General features: G+C 33.5%; 2 protein-coding genes across 2 annotated transcripts in view; both read left to right on the top strand.

The window, feature by feature from the left end:
• rno (PHD finger protein rhinoceros) overlaps positions 1-16,652 on the top strand; it is a 66,350-nt gene that overhangs the window by 28,873 nt on the left and 20,825 nt on the right. The window lies entirely within an intron of this gene.
• Positions 452-15,252, top strand: nwk (FCH and double SH3 domains nervous wreck). Its single transcript, XM_089711749.1, has 18 exons — positions 452-487; positions 2,460-2,603; positions 3,437-3,522; positions 5,979-6,123; positions 7,311-7,447; positions 7,579-7,732; positions 8,287-8,514; positions 8,784-8,969; positions 9,052-9,288; positions 9,393-9,537; positions 9,603-9,772; positions 9,860-10,009; positions 10,099-10,365; positions 10,446-10,559; positions 10,649-10,757; positions 11,651-11,845; positions 12,442-12,476; positions 13,260-15,252. Exons 1-18 carry the CDS (start codon positions 467-469, stop codon positions 13,731-13,733), a joined length of 2,997 nt encoding a protein of 998 aa, XP_089567875.1. The 5' UTR covers positions 452-466; the 3' UTR covers positions 13,734-15,252.

The raw sequence follows: 16,652 nt of genomic DNA, 5'->3' as shown, positions 1-16,652 counted from the left end.
TCGAATCGATAATCGAAAATTGCATTTTTAATGAAAAAACGGGCAACTTTTTTACCCATCCTCGAAGCAAAAGATAACCGAGTTGCGATCGTGAAATAAATATATTTTTTGGTACCTTCTCTATGATTTTAATCTTCCTTGTCTTAGCATTACGCAGACCTTTATACTCAACGAAGAAATCTAAGAAATTTATTTTTAACCTCTCCTGATAATAATTTCATGTTCATGACATAAGGTCATAGTTCAAAAAATAATTGTAGCTATCAAAATCTGGAGAATACTGTCTACTCTGTGGGTTCAGCCAATCTATGGTGATAAGTGGTATAGGGTACGCATGCGTAAAGTCTGCCTCGGGCAGGCGACGAGCAAAAGCGGCAGAGCACGGTCACGCTTGCGTGTGTCGCCATCGATCCGAGTAGCTTCGCGTTGATACCCTTCGGCCGCCGTCGCGGCGATCCGCCTCGCCATGCAACCCCCGCCGAGAAAGGTAAGCCCTCCGTTGTTAAGTTCACGGCTACGACAATGACTGCCCTCAACATCGCGACTCCCTCACAGGATTTAGCGCACCACCTACACCTACTAACTGGTCTCGTTTCTTGGCATCTACGATGAAAGATTACTAGCACACATCCAGTTTTTGGACCCTGTTTAGTAGCATGTAGTCTTATGTAACATGAAAAGGAATTCCATTGTGTATTAACTATAGAAATAATGTTTTATGTTTCAATGAGATCGTTGCGATGCATGATTGAATAATTTGCACATCCTTTAGTTTAATAATGGAAGCATTTGAGAAGGTAGCATCATGTCCATATTCGTGCTTACTTACTAAGTTACTATTTGCAGTTTTTATTTGGTAGTTTGTAAGTTAAACCCATTCAGCACTACAACAATACTTAGTATGTAATGAAGCGTACCTAAACTTTTAATTTAAAAAATATTCTTATTCACGACAAGATTGTATTTAAATATTACGTTTGTTTTTATGTCTAATAACGAAAACTGAACTAAGTTTATGTTAACGCTATGAAATGTATTATAATATTAATACAGTAATAATTCTTTAGGTTTTCAAAATTGTGAATAGTTATAATAAATTTTAATAAATTCTGGAGAAGTAATAAGAATTAAAAAAGAAAGTATATTTTATGTTTATAAAATTATTAAGTTTGACCGAAGGAAAACTAAGTTAATTCGAATTAAATTTGTTTTAAATAGGACAATCTGTTTTTATTAAAGCCCATAATAATTATAATAGACATATTGCAATTTTATCGCTCTTCAACATTGAGCTATTATTACTAATAGTATCTCAATGCTCTTCAATATGCGTATTTCGTAAAAGGAGCATTTAATCTTTAAAAAAAAGTCTATTTAATTTTTTGGGGATCAATTTATATATAATAACAGTCTAATAGGATTTACAAAGGAATCTTATCTCCTGGGTAAAAATTCACTTGAAAAAATAAAATGTAAAGAAATAAATAAATGCAATTTATAATTCAAAAGTTTGAGAATACACAACAAATCGCTACTTAATACAAAATTGATATTGTTTAAAATAAATAAACAAAATTATTATTTAAAAAGCCTTATAAGTTAAGAGTTGCATTATTATTAAGTGAATCAACCTTTTCAAAACAAGGTCGAGCTTATTATAAATACCTATACAACACCGCTCTTTTACTCCACCTTTGTTAATGTTTTGGAAGTGCATCTTATTTTTTTTTTCGCTTTTTGTAGCAGATTTTTCACCGCCTTGACTTATTTTGTCTCGTTCTTTTTTAATTTAAAAGTTGACTTTTTTATTTTTATAGTTTACTTGCAGTTCAAAGGTCATTCATTGTCTCAGAACATTTGGTTTGCTGTTTCATTTTCGTTATATTGTATCTAACATTTTAATACAGCTGAACAATTATACAAGAGTTTATATGAGAAGCGCATAATAGGTATATACCTACTTACCTATTACAATAGCGAAATTGAAATCATATTATATAATTGGCGAGGCTAAACTTAGACTCAGAAAAGGCTGTACATTGTACAACGTACCTACATGTCTTTTTATTTTTTACAAAACCAAAGGATCAAAGTTGTTTTTTCCGTAGGATCCCTATAGGTAATTAGTTATGATAAACACAGGTACTGTGAGCAGGTTATGAAGGTATAAAAATAAGGTTTATTTAAAATCTTTTATTTTTCAGCTGTATTGAAAAAATGTAAAAAAATAATTGCTAAACAATATAAAATTGACTTACCTATTATGGTTCTTTATTCCGATCATTTTGAGCAAAGCAAATAATAAGATTAGTGAATTCTTAAGTGTTTAAGAATATGTATATGTGTAATGTGTATATACGTACAAACAGTTCTTTAATTTCATTTCAATTGTTTCTTTCATGGAAACAGTTGTTTAATTTCATTTCAATCCTATTAGTAACTGGCTACATTGTCCTCAGAGTAACTACACGAAGTTTCTGAAAAATCTGCACTCCGAACAAATCGCCAAACTACACGCTAAGAACCAACATGAGTGTGATTTGCTTGAAGATCTCCGCACCTACACCATCAAGCGCTCGGCAATTGAAAAATCATATTCCGAGGTAAGTAATTAAAACGAACAGCAGTCTTACATACATTATACATGATATATATGATTATAATAAATGATTTTAAAGATATAAACAACAAACAAGTCTAGTTACACGGTATACTTTCATGACCGTAGAACATACGAACGGCGTAGCACGCTTTATCACTCAAATTGTAACTATATGCCGGAAAGAAATAAAAGAATCATACGGAAAAAATAGATGTTAAATTCAAAACATTTACTTATTCCTTCGAAGATTCAGTACTGTTATTTATAAATTTTATACAAAATAAAATTTATAATAAAAACATTACACATTAATATCATTTCCATCAGAATACTTTTTCATGCACTATTTTCATTTGCCTTCCACAATTACAAGACGCAAAATGAAAAATCATATTACTTACATGTTATTGAATCTTGAACATAATACACTATTGAAATTGAAAGTGGGAATATTATATTATACGTATATGGATTCGCTGCAAAGCTCGTAGCGCTTCTACGAATTCCTTTTCTCCATACTTATTGGATATCTATCAATGGATTTATATTTTCTTTATCAAAGTAAATACAACAAAATATGTTTATTATTCTAGCCTTAGAATTGTAGCATTAATAAAACATAGCCTTGGTAACGGAAAATTTAATTTTACACAGGATTTTACTTTCTTTTCAAAAATTATTCGGATGTGACACTTCACGACAATGCAGTCCTAATCCTAAACCTAAAAGAAATAAATTCTAAAGCCTTTTGTCGTTTGAATTTATTTCATCATATTATGTATTAAAATTTACACAGAAGATATTACAACATTGCTTGCAATCTTTCATTCCTAGGCTCTATTGAAAATATCTTCTGCATACCTGAACAAGAAGATACCTAATATACCTGATATTAAGGTGGATGGAGCTGAAGAAAAATGGTAAGTATTTTCTTTATAATACAGCTAATAAGATTTGTCACGAGGTGATTTTTTCTGGCGATGTTGTTTTGGATAATGGTACTGTTTATTTTACTATTTTACCTGCACTGCCACGGGCCATTTTCCGCTGTTATTGCAGGTATAATCCTAGTATAAACTATTTGCATTTTTGAACATTTTCAAAGATAGAAATGGTACCTAACGCTCATAAGATAATCTGGGTTATATCAATGATAATAATGTGAAAAAGTTCTTCAAAGTGTGCGAAAGGACTTGAAAGGAACATCTAATTATATTCTTTCATGGAGCGATACTCAACTACACGATGGGCTGAGTAGATATAGAAATAATATTCGAAAAACATAACATTCACTGAGAATGAAATTTACCACACATATTCTATTCCAAGTACATATTATGAATGCTTCTTTTTTTCAACCTGTATTGGTAATCGGTAGATCTTTAAGAGTCCTTTTAGGCACAAACAAATGATGTAGATATGTTCTAATTTTTTGCACATTGAATAATTAAGATTAATACCTATTTACATTGGTACGAAAGAAAATGTATAAAACTTTTGACTATGGCTAATTGAGTAGCAAGCAAAATGCATGCATGATCGCGTGGGCGAGCGTGGTCCGACGTGTCATCTGTCATGGAACGCAACGTTGACTTGTTTACGTACGTATCCGATCTAAAACCATTCACTCGAAGTAATCGTGTTCAACAGTCTATCGCATCCCTCTTGAATTGTAAATTTAGCTTGGGCAAACATTGTTTTTCCATTAAATATAGGTACATATTTGTAATTATACCTAATAAATTCCTAGGTACGAACTATATATGAACTCAGAACAGTATCGCATCTCGAAAGTAGAAACTAGCTATCGTGAAATAATCCTAGAGAATATTTGATCTAGACGAAAATAGATTTCCATTAAATAAATTCCCCAAACAACTTCTGTGCATTAGTGTCAGTGTGGTTGCAAATTTCGTAGCGGATATATATTATTTATGTACCTACGTGAAGGTATGATCATTCGAAAAAGATATGCGGTGCGGAGACTATTTTTTTAAAGCAAATACTTATAGAAGCTGGAGTTAAGTCTAGGGAAGAAACTTATAGCTACCTAACATTATGTATTTAAGTTATGTACGTCATAGTTCGAGATGCCTATTCATTTCAAGTGTGTTTAAAGTCTACTTATAACTGAAATTTCGTATTATCGTAAACAATGAAAGACTTAATGAAGAAGCTACAGTGATTTCCATTACATTTCTGTCTTCCAAGTTCCAAGCATACAAAACAATGAACTAGCCAATGCGGTGGCTTGATGAATACGATCCATACAAATAGTTTATAAATCTTTGTTACTTACAGAACCTACGTCCGGTATTTAATGAATATATTTATACAATTTTCTATAAAAACGTATTACTTTTCTTTCAAAATGCTTAGCCATTTAAAAATAAACATATCGTTGATATTGAACTACGTCTGTAAAAATTTCATATAGGTGAAAGGGTGAAAGCTTCCTGTTGAACTAAGCAAATACCAAGAGCCAAAAGTCAACCTGACAGCAGGTCTATATTATATTATATTATTACTCGTATCTTTCTTGGTTTTTGCTTTTTATTTATATTATATACGATAAATGTGACAGAGATGTAAGAACACTGTGAGAACCTAAGTACTACAATCGTAAATATAGTTTTTCTGATAAATGATAATAAGCTTTATAATCATAGTAATTCTGTGACCTAGGTACTTAGTTTTATTTTTTTCGCATCTTCAAATACTCATAGGTAACTAGGTATCGGTAGGTACTAATTAGTAAATTTTTGTAAATACTGTAGATGGATAATCTGAAGTAGGTCATACCTATTTGCAAGTAAGATGGAACTTTAAAAGCGTCCTGCCACATTGTAATATCCTAGATTCGTTATTTAATATTCGATAAAATCGCTATCGCTTAAATTTTTTGTTATGTATCATAAGTCATTATTTCAAATATTTCTTTTAAAGTGAAACTTTTATTACATCGTCTCAAACTTTTTGGTCTGTGTAGCGCATGTCGCGTGACGGTCGGCTGCCGAGTAGGTATAAAGCAGTGTTCGGAAATTTACACTTTTACCGTGGTTTCATAAAACCACACAACATTTTTTTTTAGAAAACATCTAAAAAGGTAGTTTCTCAAGTGTATTTGTATATATCTAGTACTTTGGGAGTTAGACATAAAACATTAAGGGATTACACGTATAATACCTACCTAATCTCAATAATTTGTTTCCCGTGTTTAGCTTTTTTGATATTAATACATTAGCTACATAAATGCTTGGAATATATAAAGTAGGTATAGATTTCTCTCTAAAATCACGGGAAACAGTTTCTGTTACCTACGTAAAGTTTTTAAAATCGATACCTACTTTATATTTCATGATTATTAAAATGCTAGGAACATGTGGAATGTGTGGCGAACTGTTTTGGAAGAAAACGAGAAGTTAGCTCGCGCCCGCCTCGCCGCAGTCGAGGTTTTTCAACAGCAAATCGCCGACGAAGCTAAAGTGTTACGGCAGCATAAGATGAATGTTGCTAAGAAGGTAAGAGTAGGTTTCAGCTCTTAAACTTTTTGATTATTTATTGTATTTATTACATTTATTTCAGGTAACAGACAATAAATTGTACAGACAGCAGATTGTACAGATTAAATGACCTTTCTTAATTAATTGAGGATTGATAGTTATGATGATAAAGTGTTTTTTAAAGCTGATACGCAAATACTTATGTACAAAATTCATATATTATGTAGGTATACATCAGCATAGGAAAGTAAAAAAAATTAAAGAATATCTACCCACTCATGTCATCCACCTTATGATCTTACCTCAAATTAGAATTATGTAGGTTTCGTGGCCCTGTTATCCTACAGGCTACAGCTAATGTATTGTAAAAACGTTATTAAATGTAACGGTTGAATCCGGCTGAATTTCGTGGAAATCTAGCTTTGATACTTTTTCAGAATAATGTTGCCGTTTTTTTATATATAGGTAGGTACTCTTATTTGAGGCTGGGTTAAAGATTTTTATTGGAATATTGACAACCTCGGCTTGAATAATTAATTATTCTATCAATAGTTAATAATGTCTGCGTTAAATTAAATTAAAACTTTTACAACTGAAATAGATGCTACAACCACAGTATTACCATATTTGTAATACTGTGCTACAACTCTACCGCGTCGGAAAAGTTAGGACTTACCTTTGGTTTTATTTATGAACTTCGTTAGACATTGCTATAAATGGCACGACCTTTCCATTATTAAATTGGAGTTGAAGATTCCTATTTTAGGTAATGTCAATCACAGAACAAGGAAAATCCATTTATGTTATTAATAAACAATTAATAATAATGGATTTTCCATTAGCTTGATAACTTCATTTGCATTAAATATAAGTAATATAAATAGCAAAATTTTGATATTTTGAGTAGGAGGATAGTACTTAGACTTATTACCGCAAATTGTAATAATTTTCGTTATAAATGCCTATTATTACAAATAAAGTTCGTTGTAGTTGCCAATTAATGGATTACCAACTACTTTAGACACGCCAATAGAGACTTAATAATAAACAATTCTCATTAATTTTTTATCTTGAAACATGTCTGAAAGTTTTCATTGCATAATTAAAATAATCATCAACATCTGTCATCGCAAAATTGCAGCAAACACAAAAGTTTTGCCACGTTTCTATTTCGCTAATTCAAATATAAAATTAATGGTTGATAGAGCACAGACTTATTGGCTCAAGCCCACAAAGAACTTCAACTCACTGTTCTGGACGTGGATAAAAACAAAAAGCTGTATTTTGATGAGGAACACACAGCTCATGACGTGAGGGACAAAGCTAAAGACATCGAGGAAAAGTAAGTGTTAAAATATAAAGTCAATCAGAGATGATTTTATACTTACATTTTTTAAAATTTAGATTCAATGTTAATGTTTATAATGATCTTGTTTTAACGTCGCAAATATTCATGCGTCTAAACAATTTTAGGCTGAAAAAGAAAAAGGGATCTTTCTTTCAATCAATAACATCGTTGCAAAAGAATAGCGCCAAAGTCTCTTCTCGGCGGGATCAGCTGGAGGAAAAATCAACGGGCGCTAGGAATGACTATCTGTTGAGCATTGCTGCAGCCAACGCTCATCAGGTTATTTACTTTTCTTATTTAGATACCCATTTAATTTGTGCAAAGAACTTCTATCATAAATTAAAGTACATTAACCGTTGCCATTCTTCATAGAGAAAGAAAGAGTAATTATACCATATCTTTGTTTATTTAACATATTAACTCAAATGTCGGGCATTGTAGTTATGAAGTTTGTTTGTTGTTGAATACTAGAGTACTTAGAATAATTCAAACAGTTGTCCATTGTTAAGAACATTGAAATTATACGAATGACTTTAATAAACGGTTCAAAAGGCGCATGGATAACTTAACAGTGTACTTCAGAATTTATAAATTAACTACAACGTCCGTCAAATTCATTCGTAGACTGTTGAAAAATAATACCATACATACCCTGAAAGTTTATCGTTTACAGCACTTATATCAGACGCTAGCTAGCTCTTAAAAGTTGCAAGCATAGTTGCGGAATTAAATTGAGAATGTTATTAAATTCTATTCAGTTTTAGATACAATAAGACAAAAAAAGTAAAGCACTATCTTCCATATTATATGAATATAAAGATTTTTTTTCCTAGAACCGTTACTTTTTGGTGGAACTGCAATCATGCATGCAAAGCATGGAAGCTGCCGTATATGAGAAGGTATCTGAGTTTCTGACCTTAATGGGTCGAACAGAGTTGCTTACGTGCTCCGCCACTCAACATTCTTTCGGAAAAATTCGGGATCAAGCACAACAACTCACCAGGGAGTACAATTTACAATGTCTTTATTTGTACTATCCAGTTTTGAAACAACATATTCAGGTAACATATCCACCCATGTTAATTTCAATAATAATTGATCTATTCTGAAATTTATGACGGCCGAATAAAACTATTGTTTACATGATGTGTCTACCGTATTTGTGTAATTTACTATCATTGTGATGCGAACAATTAGATAAGTTAAATGCTTTTATCGGATTACATTTTCATTAAATACCTACCTAAGTACTTGATTGTTCTAATAATAGTCTATTCAAATTTTCACATAACTTGTTGGATATTTAATATTTAGACATTTGATTTTGTAGTATGATTTTGAACCCTGTGACAATGATCCTATTGATACGGTTACAATGGAGCATGAAACTGTTGCACAAACTTTGGCTCAAGAAGCTCGTCGTTGGGCTACTAGAGTGGTCCGAGAGACAGCTCTCGTAAGGGATGCTACCAGAAAATTACATTTGTATCAAGCTATGAGAGATGCTGGTCAAAAGGTTGGTAATAGATAATATTTCTAAAACAACATTAAAAACTATGAAATCGAACATGACATATTAATTTTGATACACTTTTAAGGTTGATCCGAATGACCCAAATGGTCCAGAGTTAGATGTCCGAATGGACGAACTTCGCACAAACATAAGACGCTCAGAAACATCTAAAGCTAAATACGAGGCTAGATTAGAGTGTCTCCGAACTGGAGGAGCTCCTGTCGATGAATGGCTGAAAGAAGTCGATTTGTTAGCCGTTCAAGAAACATTGCCGCGAAGCAGCAGTCTAGTCAGCGTCAGAACCGATGCTTCTGGTGCAGCTGTAAGTTATAAATTGTTACTTGCAATTTTTTCTCCTATTCCTGAAATATATTTAATTTCAATTTTTATTTTTGTTGTAATTATTTGATTAATGGATATTTGTAGGACCAACCCAGTTCGGATTCATTTTACGATAGTGACAATACTGAAGGTGAAGCTGCCACAACTTCAGCTGTCGCTACTACGTCTGGACATCAACGAACCACTTCTGGTTCCCAACATGAAGATGAAAATGAGGACGATGAAGACGGTAAAATAATTTACATAATTAGGTTCATTAGCAAGTATCTTATAATAAATGATAATTGTTTGCAGCGGAATTGGAAGAAGATCGTATGCGTATAGAACAGCTTACCGTCGGCTGGGAAGATCCCACACAAGTGAACTGGGGTGAATCGGAGCCTGAAACAACGGCACCTCCAGCTGAGACTATTGAGCCACCAGCACCTCCGCTTTATAAATGTACCGCTTTGTATTCATACACGGTAAGCTATCATAATAGATAATAGAATTGGAAACAATTATTTATCGAATATTTAATGAGTAGGTAAATCATTTACTTGTTTTTATAGGCACAAAATCCAGATGAATTATCTATCATTGAAAATGAGCAATTGGAAGTCGTTGGAGAAGGTGATGGTGACGGTTGGCTTCGTGCTCGTAACTATCGTGGCGAGGAGGGCTACGTGCCACACAACTATTTGGATATTGACAGGGAACAGGTAAGGCGATAACAATTACAAATCCTCGACATGTTTCCTTTTAATAAAGTAACTGTAAATTGTTTCTTTTCAACTTTGTATATTTTCAGGCTTCAAGCGCTCCAGGTTTGGTAACACAGATATCTTTCTCATCTGTTGACTACACGGTAGAAGGTGAAGATGCTGACGTAGTGCAATCCCCAGATCAAATATCTGTTATTTCAGCACCGGTCGCCAAGCCTGAAGAACAAAAAGTTGAACAGCATCAAAAACCCGCTCAAGCTAAGGAAGTATCGCTACCAACTCTCGGTTATTGCTTTGCACTTTATGATTATGATGCCGAAGCCTCAGATGAACTCAATCTTGAAGAAGGACAGGTACGCTTATTGTAAATTCAAAAATAGTGTTAGTATTATTTTAATATGCCTAAATCATAATTATACTTTATTTGTTTTAGATTATCCGTATCGTCTCTCGAGATGCACACGGTGTTGATGATGGATGGTGGCGCGGGGAAGTTAACGGCGTTATAGGAAATTTCCCATCTTTGATAGTCGAGGAATGTGATGAAGTAATGTTTATTTTTGTTGCGTCATTATCGTTAATTTTATTCTTAAAAGTGGATGAAGATATAATTTTGTAATTTGGATACACTTCTAGAATGGAGAACCATTGAGTGGTGCGGATGAGGACTGGACTCCGCCGGATTCAGCTCCACCAGTGTTCGCTTCTCCTCCTGGATCCCCAGGTGGTGGCTTTAATGATGACCGTAAGCGTTCAAGATTTTTTAACTTTACTTTCTTCTATTTTATTCTTGCACTAGTCTCTCGTACTTTGACAACTTTTTCCTTGGTTCTTTTCCTTCTAAAGACTTAATTCAATACGTTTTGAATTGTCCATGTACGAGTGACAAATTATGTCGGTGTCTTGCAGCGCAGTATTGTATATTTCTGTATTGTATCGTACAATCATAGTGGCAACACATTGTGCCATATCTCACGCCATAGATAGCTTCTTGGCTGATTGGGTAATTGGTTGTGGTTTTTATTCCCAATTGGCATGATGTGTTTTAAATAATGGCACGTTTAAACATCCTCGATAGATTTCGGTAGGACAATCGGCGCTACAAATCACAGGTCCATTCGTAATCGCTGTAATTGCATGATATTCTTAATTTGCACGAAATTATTACATAGAAATAACTGTCATATTTAATATGCAATTACACAAATAGAAAAGAACAGATTTCCATTGTTTGATCAAATATTACATGTTAGTTACCGGACAACGCGCTTTAGAATTATGAAGACTATATTATATCTTTATTTTCCTTTCTTTTGCTATTTCTTCTTATTTACACTTGCTCCAGCAACTACTTTTAATTAAAACTACTATATACATAAAGGATCAAGAAATTAATTGCTTATCAATTTATGAAACGACACAACACACAAATGGCTAAGTTTGTGGCATCGTCACCGCTTATCTATACCTTTTGTCAATAATATATTTATGACAAAAATAGAACAAGTTAGAGAAATGGATATATGTGCCTGTAATCCGTATAAAAATGGCACTGAACTCATATGAAATTCATACTTACTACGAAAGTAACCATGGAAACAGCTTGCTGAAACATTTGCCCTTCTTGGACGCTGCTAGAGGTCGAGAATGAAAACAACAATGTAAAAAGTGCTGCGCCTCCTGCTAACCCACCGCCACCGCCACCAGCAGGCATGGGCGACTCTATGGACAGTCAACCAGATTTCAGCTTTAATCTAGAACTAAGTAGGAATCAGCACGATCATTATGACACACAATTTTCGCCTCAACAAGGTGGCGCTCCTGCTATAATCGGTAAGTAATGCGAACAAATAATTTTACATTCGTTTACATGATTGGTGATTCCAAAATTCTCCAAATGACTAATAAAAATTAATAACAACTTGCAATTTTTTGATCGATTGCTCGATCGATTAATAAGGTAAAATGAGCTGTGTTTACTTATTAAATAGGTAAAGGAAAACCTTGTGTATTGTGACCCCGATATCTGAAAAATAAAATAGATATTTTGAGCGCTAATATTCCAACGCTATAATTTGAAGAAACCCATTGTTATTGTATGGGGCAATTTATCCTGACGTTAGTTTCTGCTATTATGACTTATAGGATGAAAATATGCAATAAGCGCCAATAGATAAATGGACAATAATCGTGTCAAATCTAGAATTCTTTATAAAATTGTGAATATGTCGTTTACAAGTCGTTTATTATGCTAAATGTTTTCGTAGGTGCCCTACAGCAATTATACGCAATTTATAAGTTGTGTCTGTAGTAGAGTACCTATGGAGTTTTCATAATATCCTGATTTCGATGGTTTATATTTTTTAATAATTGTTCATGCTATAATAAACTATGTTGTGTTAATTTCCCACATTTTTTCCATGCTTCAGTCGATGAGGTTCTGGGTGAAAATATTGAAGACGAGGTTTGACTTTATGTTTCAAAAATAATATTTAAATACAATAATGATGATAATGTGGTGTGCTTCGTGCCGCTATCACAATGCTTTTTATTTGCTTCTGTGTTTATATTTTTCTAATTATCTACTGACGTGCTATATGCAAAGTACTTATATGCCATAAAAACGCAAACATAAATGACAATACATTATACATGGACCTATAGACCTACCATGGAACAATGTCTATTCTTTCATACAACTTTATTTTAATATTATTGTCGTTTATGTGTGTCTAAATGGTATCTTATATTTTGTGTGCTAATTATCTATATTTAATAAGAGTATTATATACCTACCTCCAGCTATGTTGACATACCTATATTGTAACTAGTTCTATTAAATATATAGGTATATTGAGTAGGTTTGACGAACACTGTAGTTACAAATTGTCTATCAACGATATGTGTAAAAGAATATATCATAATAATTAGTAGCTTAAAGTAAAAGTAGATAGACATTCATCTCATCACAAGCATGTTGCCTAAATAAAAGCATGGTGTGTTGGATGTAGAACAAATAATAGCTCTACAGTTAAATTAGTGAATTTAACAGAATCGGAATGACAAATGTTTTACCAAAAGAATATTCTTAAAAGCTTCTTAATCATCTTCTGGAGTAAAAAGTTGCCCTCTGAACTTGTAACAACGCTACAGCAAGGATATATTATATGCGAGTAAAAGTGCTTACCTAACGGGTATACATATCTTTATAGGAAATAAGAATGATTAAAAGTTGTTTTGATACTAGGAAGAGGAGATACCCCCCGCCCCGCAGTCGAAACCGCCGCCGCCAAAAGTTGAACTACCCACCGAAGATTGCGGCCTGGGCGTGGCACAAATAGTAATCACTGCCGCCACCCCTATGGTAGAGGAGCCCGACCAACCATTCCCCCCTACGGAGCCGGAGCCGGAGCAGTCGGAGCAACAGCCTGAGGAACCCGAACGCCCGGAAGAGAACGACGACGAAGAATCCTCCCTCTCCGAACAGACCGCCGTGTGCTTGCGAGAAACTGACGAAGGCCACGCTGACTCTGCTCCGCACCCCGCCTCGAGCTCAACGGCGTCCGAAGGCGAATCGACCGGCGCTTCCGTGGCCTCCGGACCTCCGACCGCTCCCCAATCCCCGCCCTCCGCGCCCCGCGCCGGCCGCGCCTCCATTCCCGACGAGTTGGAGCCCGCGCAACTGGCGAGGCTCACTGATCTCAAAGAATCTAATGCTTAACTTAATGAACGCTACTTTAACGATATTCAGAACTTTGTAATACGTTTTCTACGCGTTTTCGTGAACGCAACGTCTACGCAATCGCTGTAGACGATCGGACACTATCCGCAGGCGACGACGTTGACTGATATTTATTGACATCTAACTTTATACTAATTGCTATGTTTACTGTACAAACAGACTGCTTCTGATCGTCTACGCAATAAGACCGTTTCTCACGTTAATATTTTACACAGTACCGAATGAAATTATTAGTAAATTACCTATACGTTCACTTACGCACTGAGACGCACTTACCCTGCGTCAGTCCACAATGATAATACCTACCTAGGCCTAACTTTGTCTGACTTCGTGTTATTTGAGAGTTGAGACTCATACATAGATAAACATAGTTTAGTACATAATTAGGTAATGGCGTTAGTAGCATTCGGTACGTTATATTTCAATATAATTTTCCGATTGAATTGAATTCTATTAAGCCGGCTACTCACGTACCCGCCGCAGGGGCAATATTGGAACAATCTCGGTTGGTCGGAGGTCGGAGCAATTTCAGTTGTTCTCTAAATTTCCCCTGCTTCCCTATACACAATTATGGAGCCAATTAAGGGGGCAATTCCAATATTGCCCCTGCTGCAGGTACGTAGGTACGGTCTCAATGGTTATTGCTTAACGTTATTTTTTGGCAGATTGCGAAAGTCTAATTAGTTAACAGAATAATATAATATTCTAATGATTACAAAGTGTTTTAACTTTATGAAAATCCGCCTTTCATTATTTATGAGTATTTAAAATATCATCCATCATTTGAGATGTACCTACCTACCTGACCTACCTACCTTTAAAATTAAATACTTAAAAAAGTATTTAACAATTGATGCAGGATAAATTCCAAAGGGTATTCACCCGATTTGACAAATAAATATTATAGTCAATAGTATCTGACCAGAACCTGAAGCCTTAGACCACTTTTAAATTTTATATTTAATTCCTACAATTCATATTAGAGAAACCTGTTCATGTTGACTATAAAAAATAATTACTTACTATATAAGAATTTCTATAAGGCTCTAAACAGCTTTAAACTTGCATTTTTGACGGAGTGGGAAGCGGTCGTGATATGTAGAGATGTGTATATACTTAGATAATAAAATTATATAATATATATTTAACTACTTTGTAACTAGTTAAATTTTGCTGTAACACAATTTAGACCCTTGATTAGTATTACGAGTAGGAAAAATACATGTTGGTCGTAATGTTTTGTTTGGATATCTAACAATGTTGGTAAATCGATAACAGTATTAAAGTATATGTTGAGTCATTTTAAGATATACGTTTAAAATGTTTATGTATATTTTTTATTATTTTAGTGATTAAGTTAGGAATAGAAAAATATGTTCGAATTTATTTACTAAATAGCCCAATTACACAATCGTTTAATTTGTCGTTAGTTTTCATATTGTATTAGATGAACGATAAACGACGACGAATAGGACCACCTACGATTTGAATTGATATTACTACAATTTTTATTGAATAAAGCGTTCGCACTTACGCCCGATGTTACCTAATAATTAATCCGTGATTAATCCTAATGCAAAAATCGCAACTATCATGCATAGAAATCCATTATCTGAGAAAAGCTTGTCAAAACTAATCGAAGAAGAGATCGACCAAAAATATTCAATGGAGAGGAGAGCTTATCATAGATAATGTGATACATTATTATATTTCGGGCGTTAGTTAGATAAAAATTCAAACCATGACAATCGATACTATACCTAGGTACCTATTATACGTTTTAAAATAACCAAAATCGATAGGTTTCAAATAAATGTAATAGCTGCTTGCGTTGATCAGGTAAACTAAATTTATTACTTACCTATTAAATGAGTGAAATGCATTTACTCAAAGGCCAACATGTGCGATTAGTGTTAACTGTCTCTTGACGTCCCAAAAAAATTAAATGGTCTTGCTACGTTTTCCAAATTGTTCACATTTGTTAAACTAAATAGCTTTGTAAAAAATTAATTACACCAAAAAGCTCTGCCACACAAACTCTGAAATTTTGAATTTTAAGAAATTGGAAATCAACAACACTGTTCTTGATTTGGGACGTCTCGGACGGAAAGTTAGAATGATACAGGGTGTTACTACCTTCTCGTTTTTGTCATCTTTCATATTATCACCTTTTCTTTATCATTTTATTGATGTGAGTAGATACTTATTGCATAAGTATCTATTAACTTTTCTTAAACTTTTGTACACATTATAAAAGCGCCACTATTACCTAAACTTCCTAGAATTTCGTACATAATTTAGGTACATATCGTTCATTACAACAAAAAATTAATGACTGCTTTTTTTTGTTCGTATTTAACTTACTGATTATGCCATTTTTAATGTATAGATAACTGATGGAAGGACTAATAGTGGTGTCCTTCAACCTTTTGTTTTAAATTTCATATCAGCAGAAATTTTAATAGAATTTTATTGCTTTGCTTAAGAATTTGCGCCTTAAACCTTGATGATGATCCTCGTATATTTTCTATCAAAGAATTATCAATTCAACCTCTACTTTTGCATATTAAGTAACCTGCTATAGGTACTTACCTACATATACCACAATTATTTATTAATGTTTATATTCCAACTAATATCCTTACAGGATATAAAATATTTTAATGAATTAATGTTTGCAGTTTTATCAATGTAGTTGTTTGTTAGTATTGTTACCTAGATTCAATGTGTTAAAATTAGTACAATTTTAATGTTAGTTATTAACGTAACGACCTTCTGTAGAGTATTAGAACAGTGTCAAATATAACATAATGTTATTATATTCAATATTCAATTCGCACATTATAACGTATTCACTTTAATTCATGTAAGTAGGTATTTGGTGTCAGATGGAATCTG

This window comes from Colias philodice, chromosome 1, assembly GCF_061535455.1.
Source record: "Colias philodice isolate Cphi_HAF_F1 chromosome 1, ilColPhil1 Martin Lab GWU primary, whole genome shotgun sequence".
Classification (NCBI taxonomy): domain Eukaryota; kingdom Metazoa; phylum Arthropoda; class Insecta; order Lepidoptera; family Pieridae; genus Colias; species Colias philodice.
This window is presented reverse-complemented; position numbering and strand designations above follow the sequence as displayed.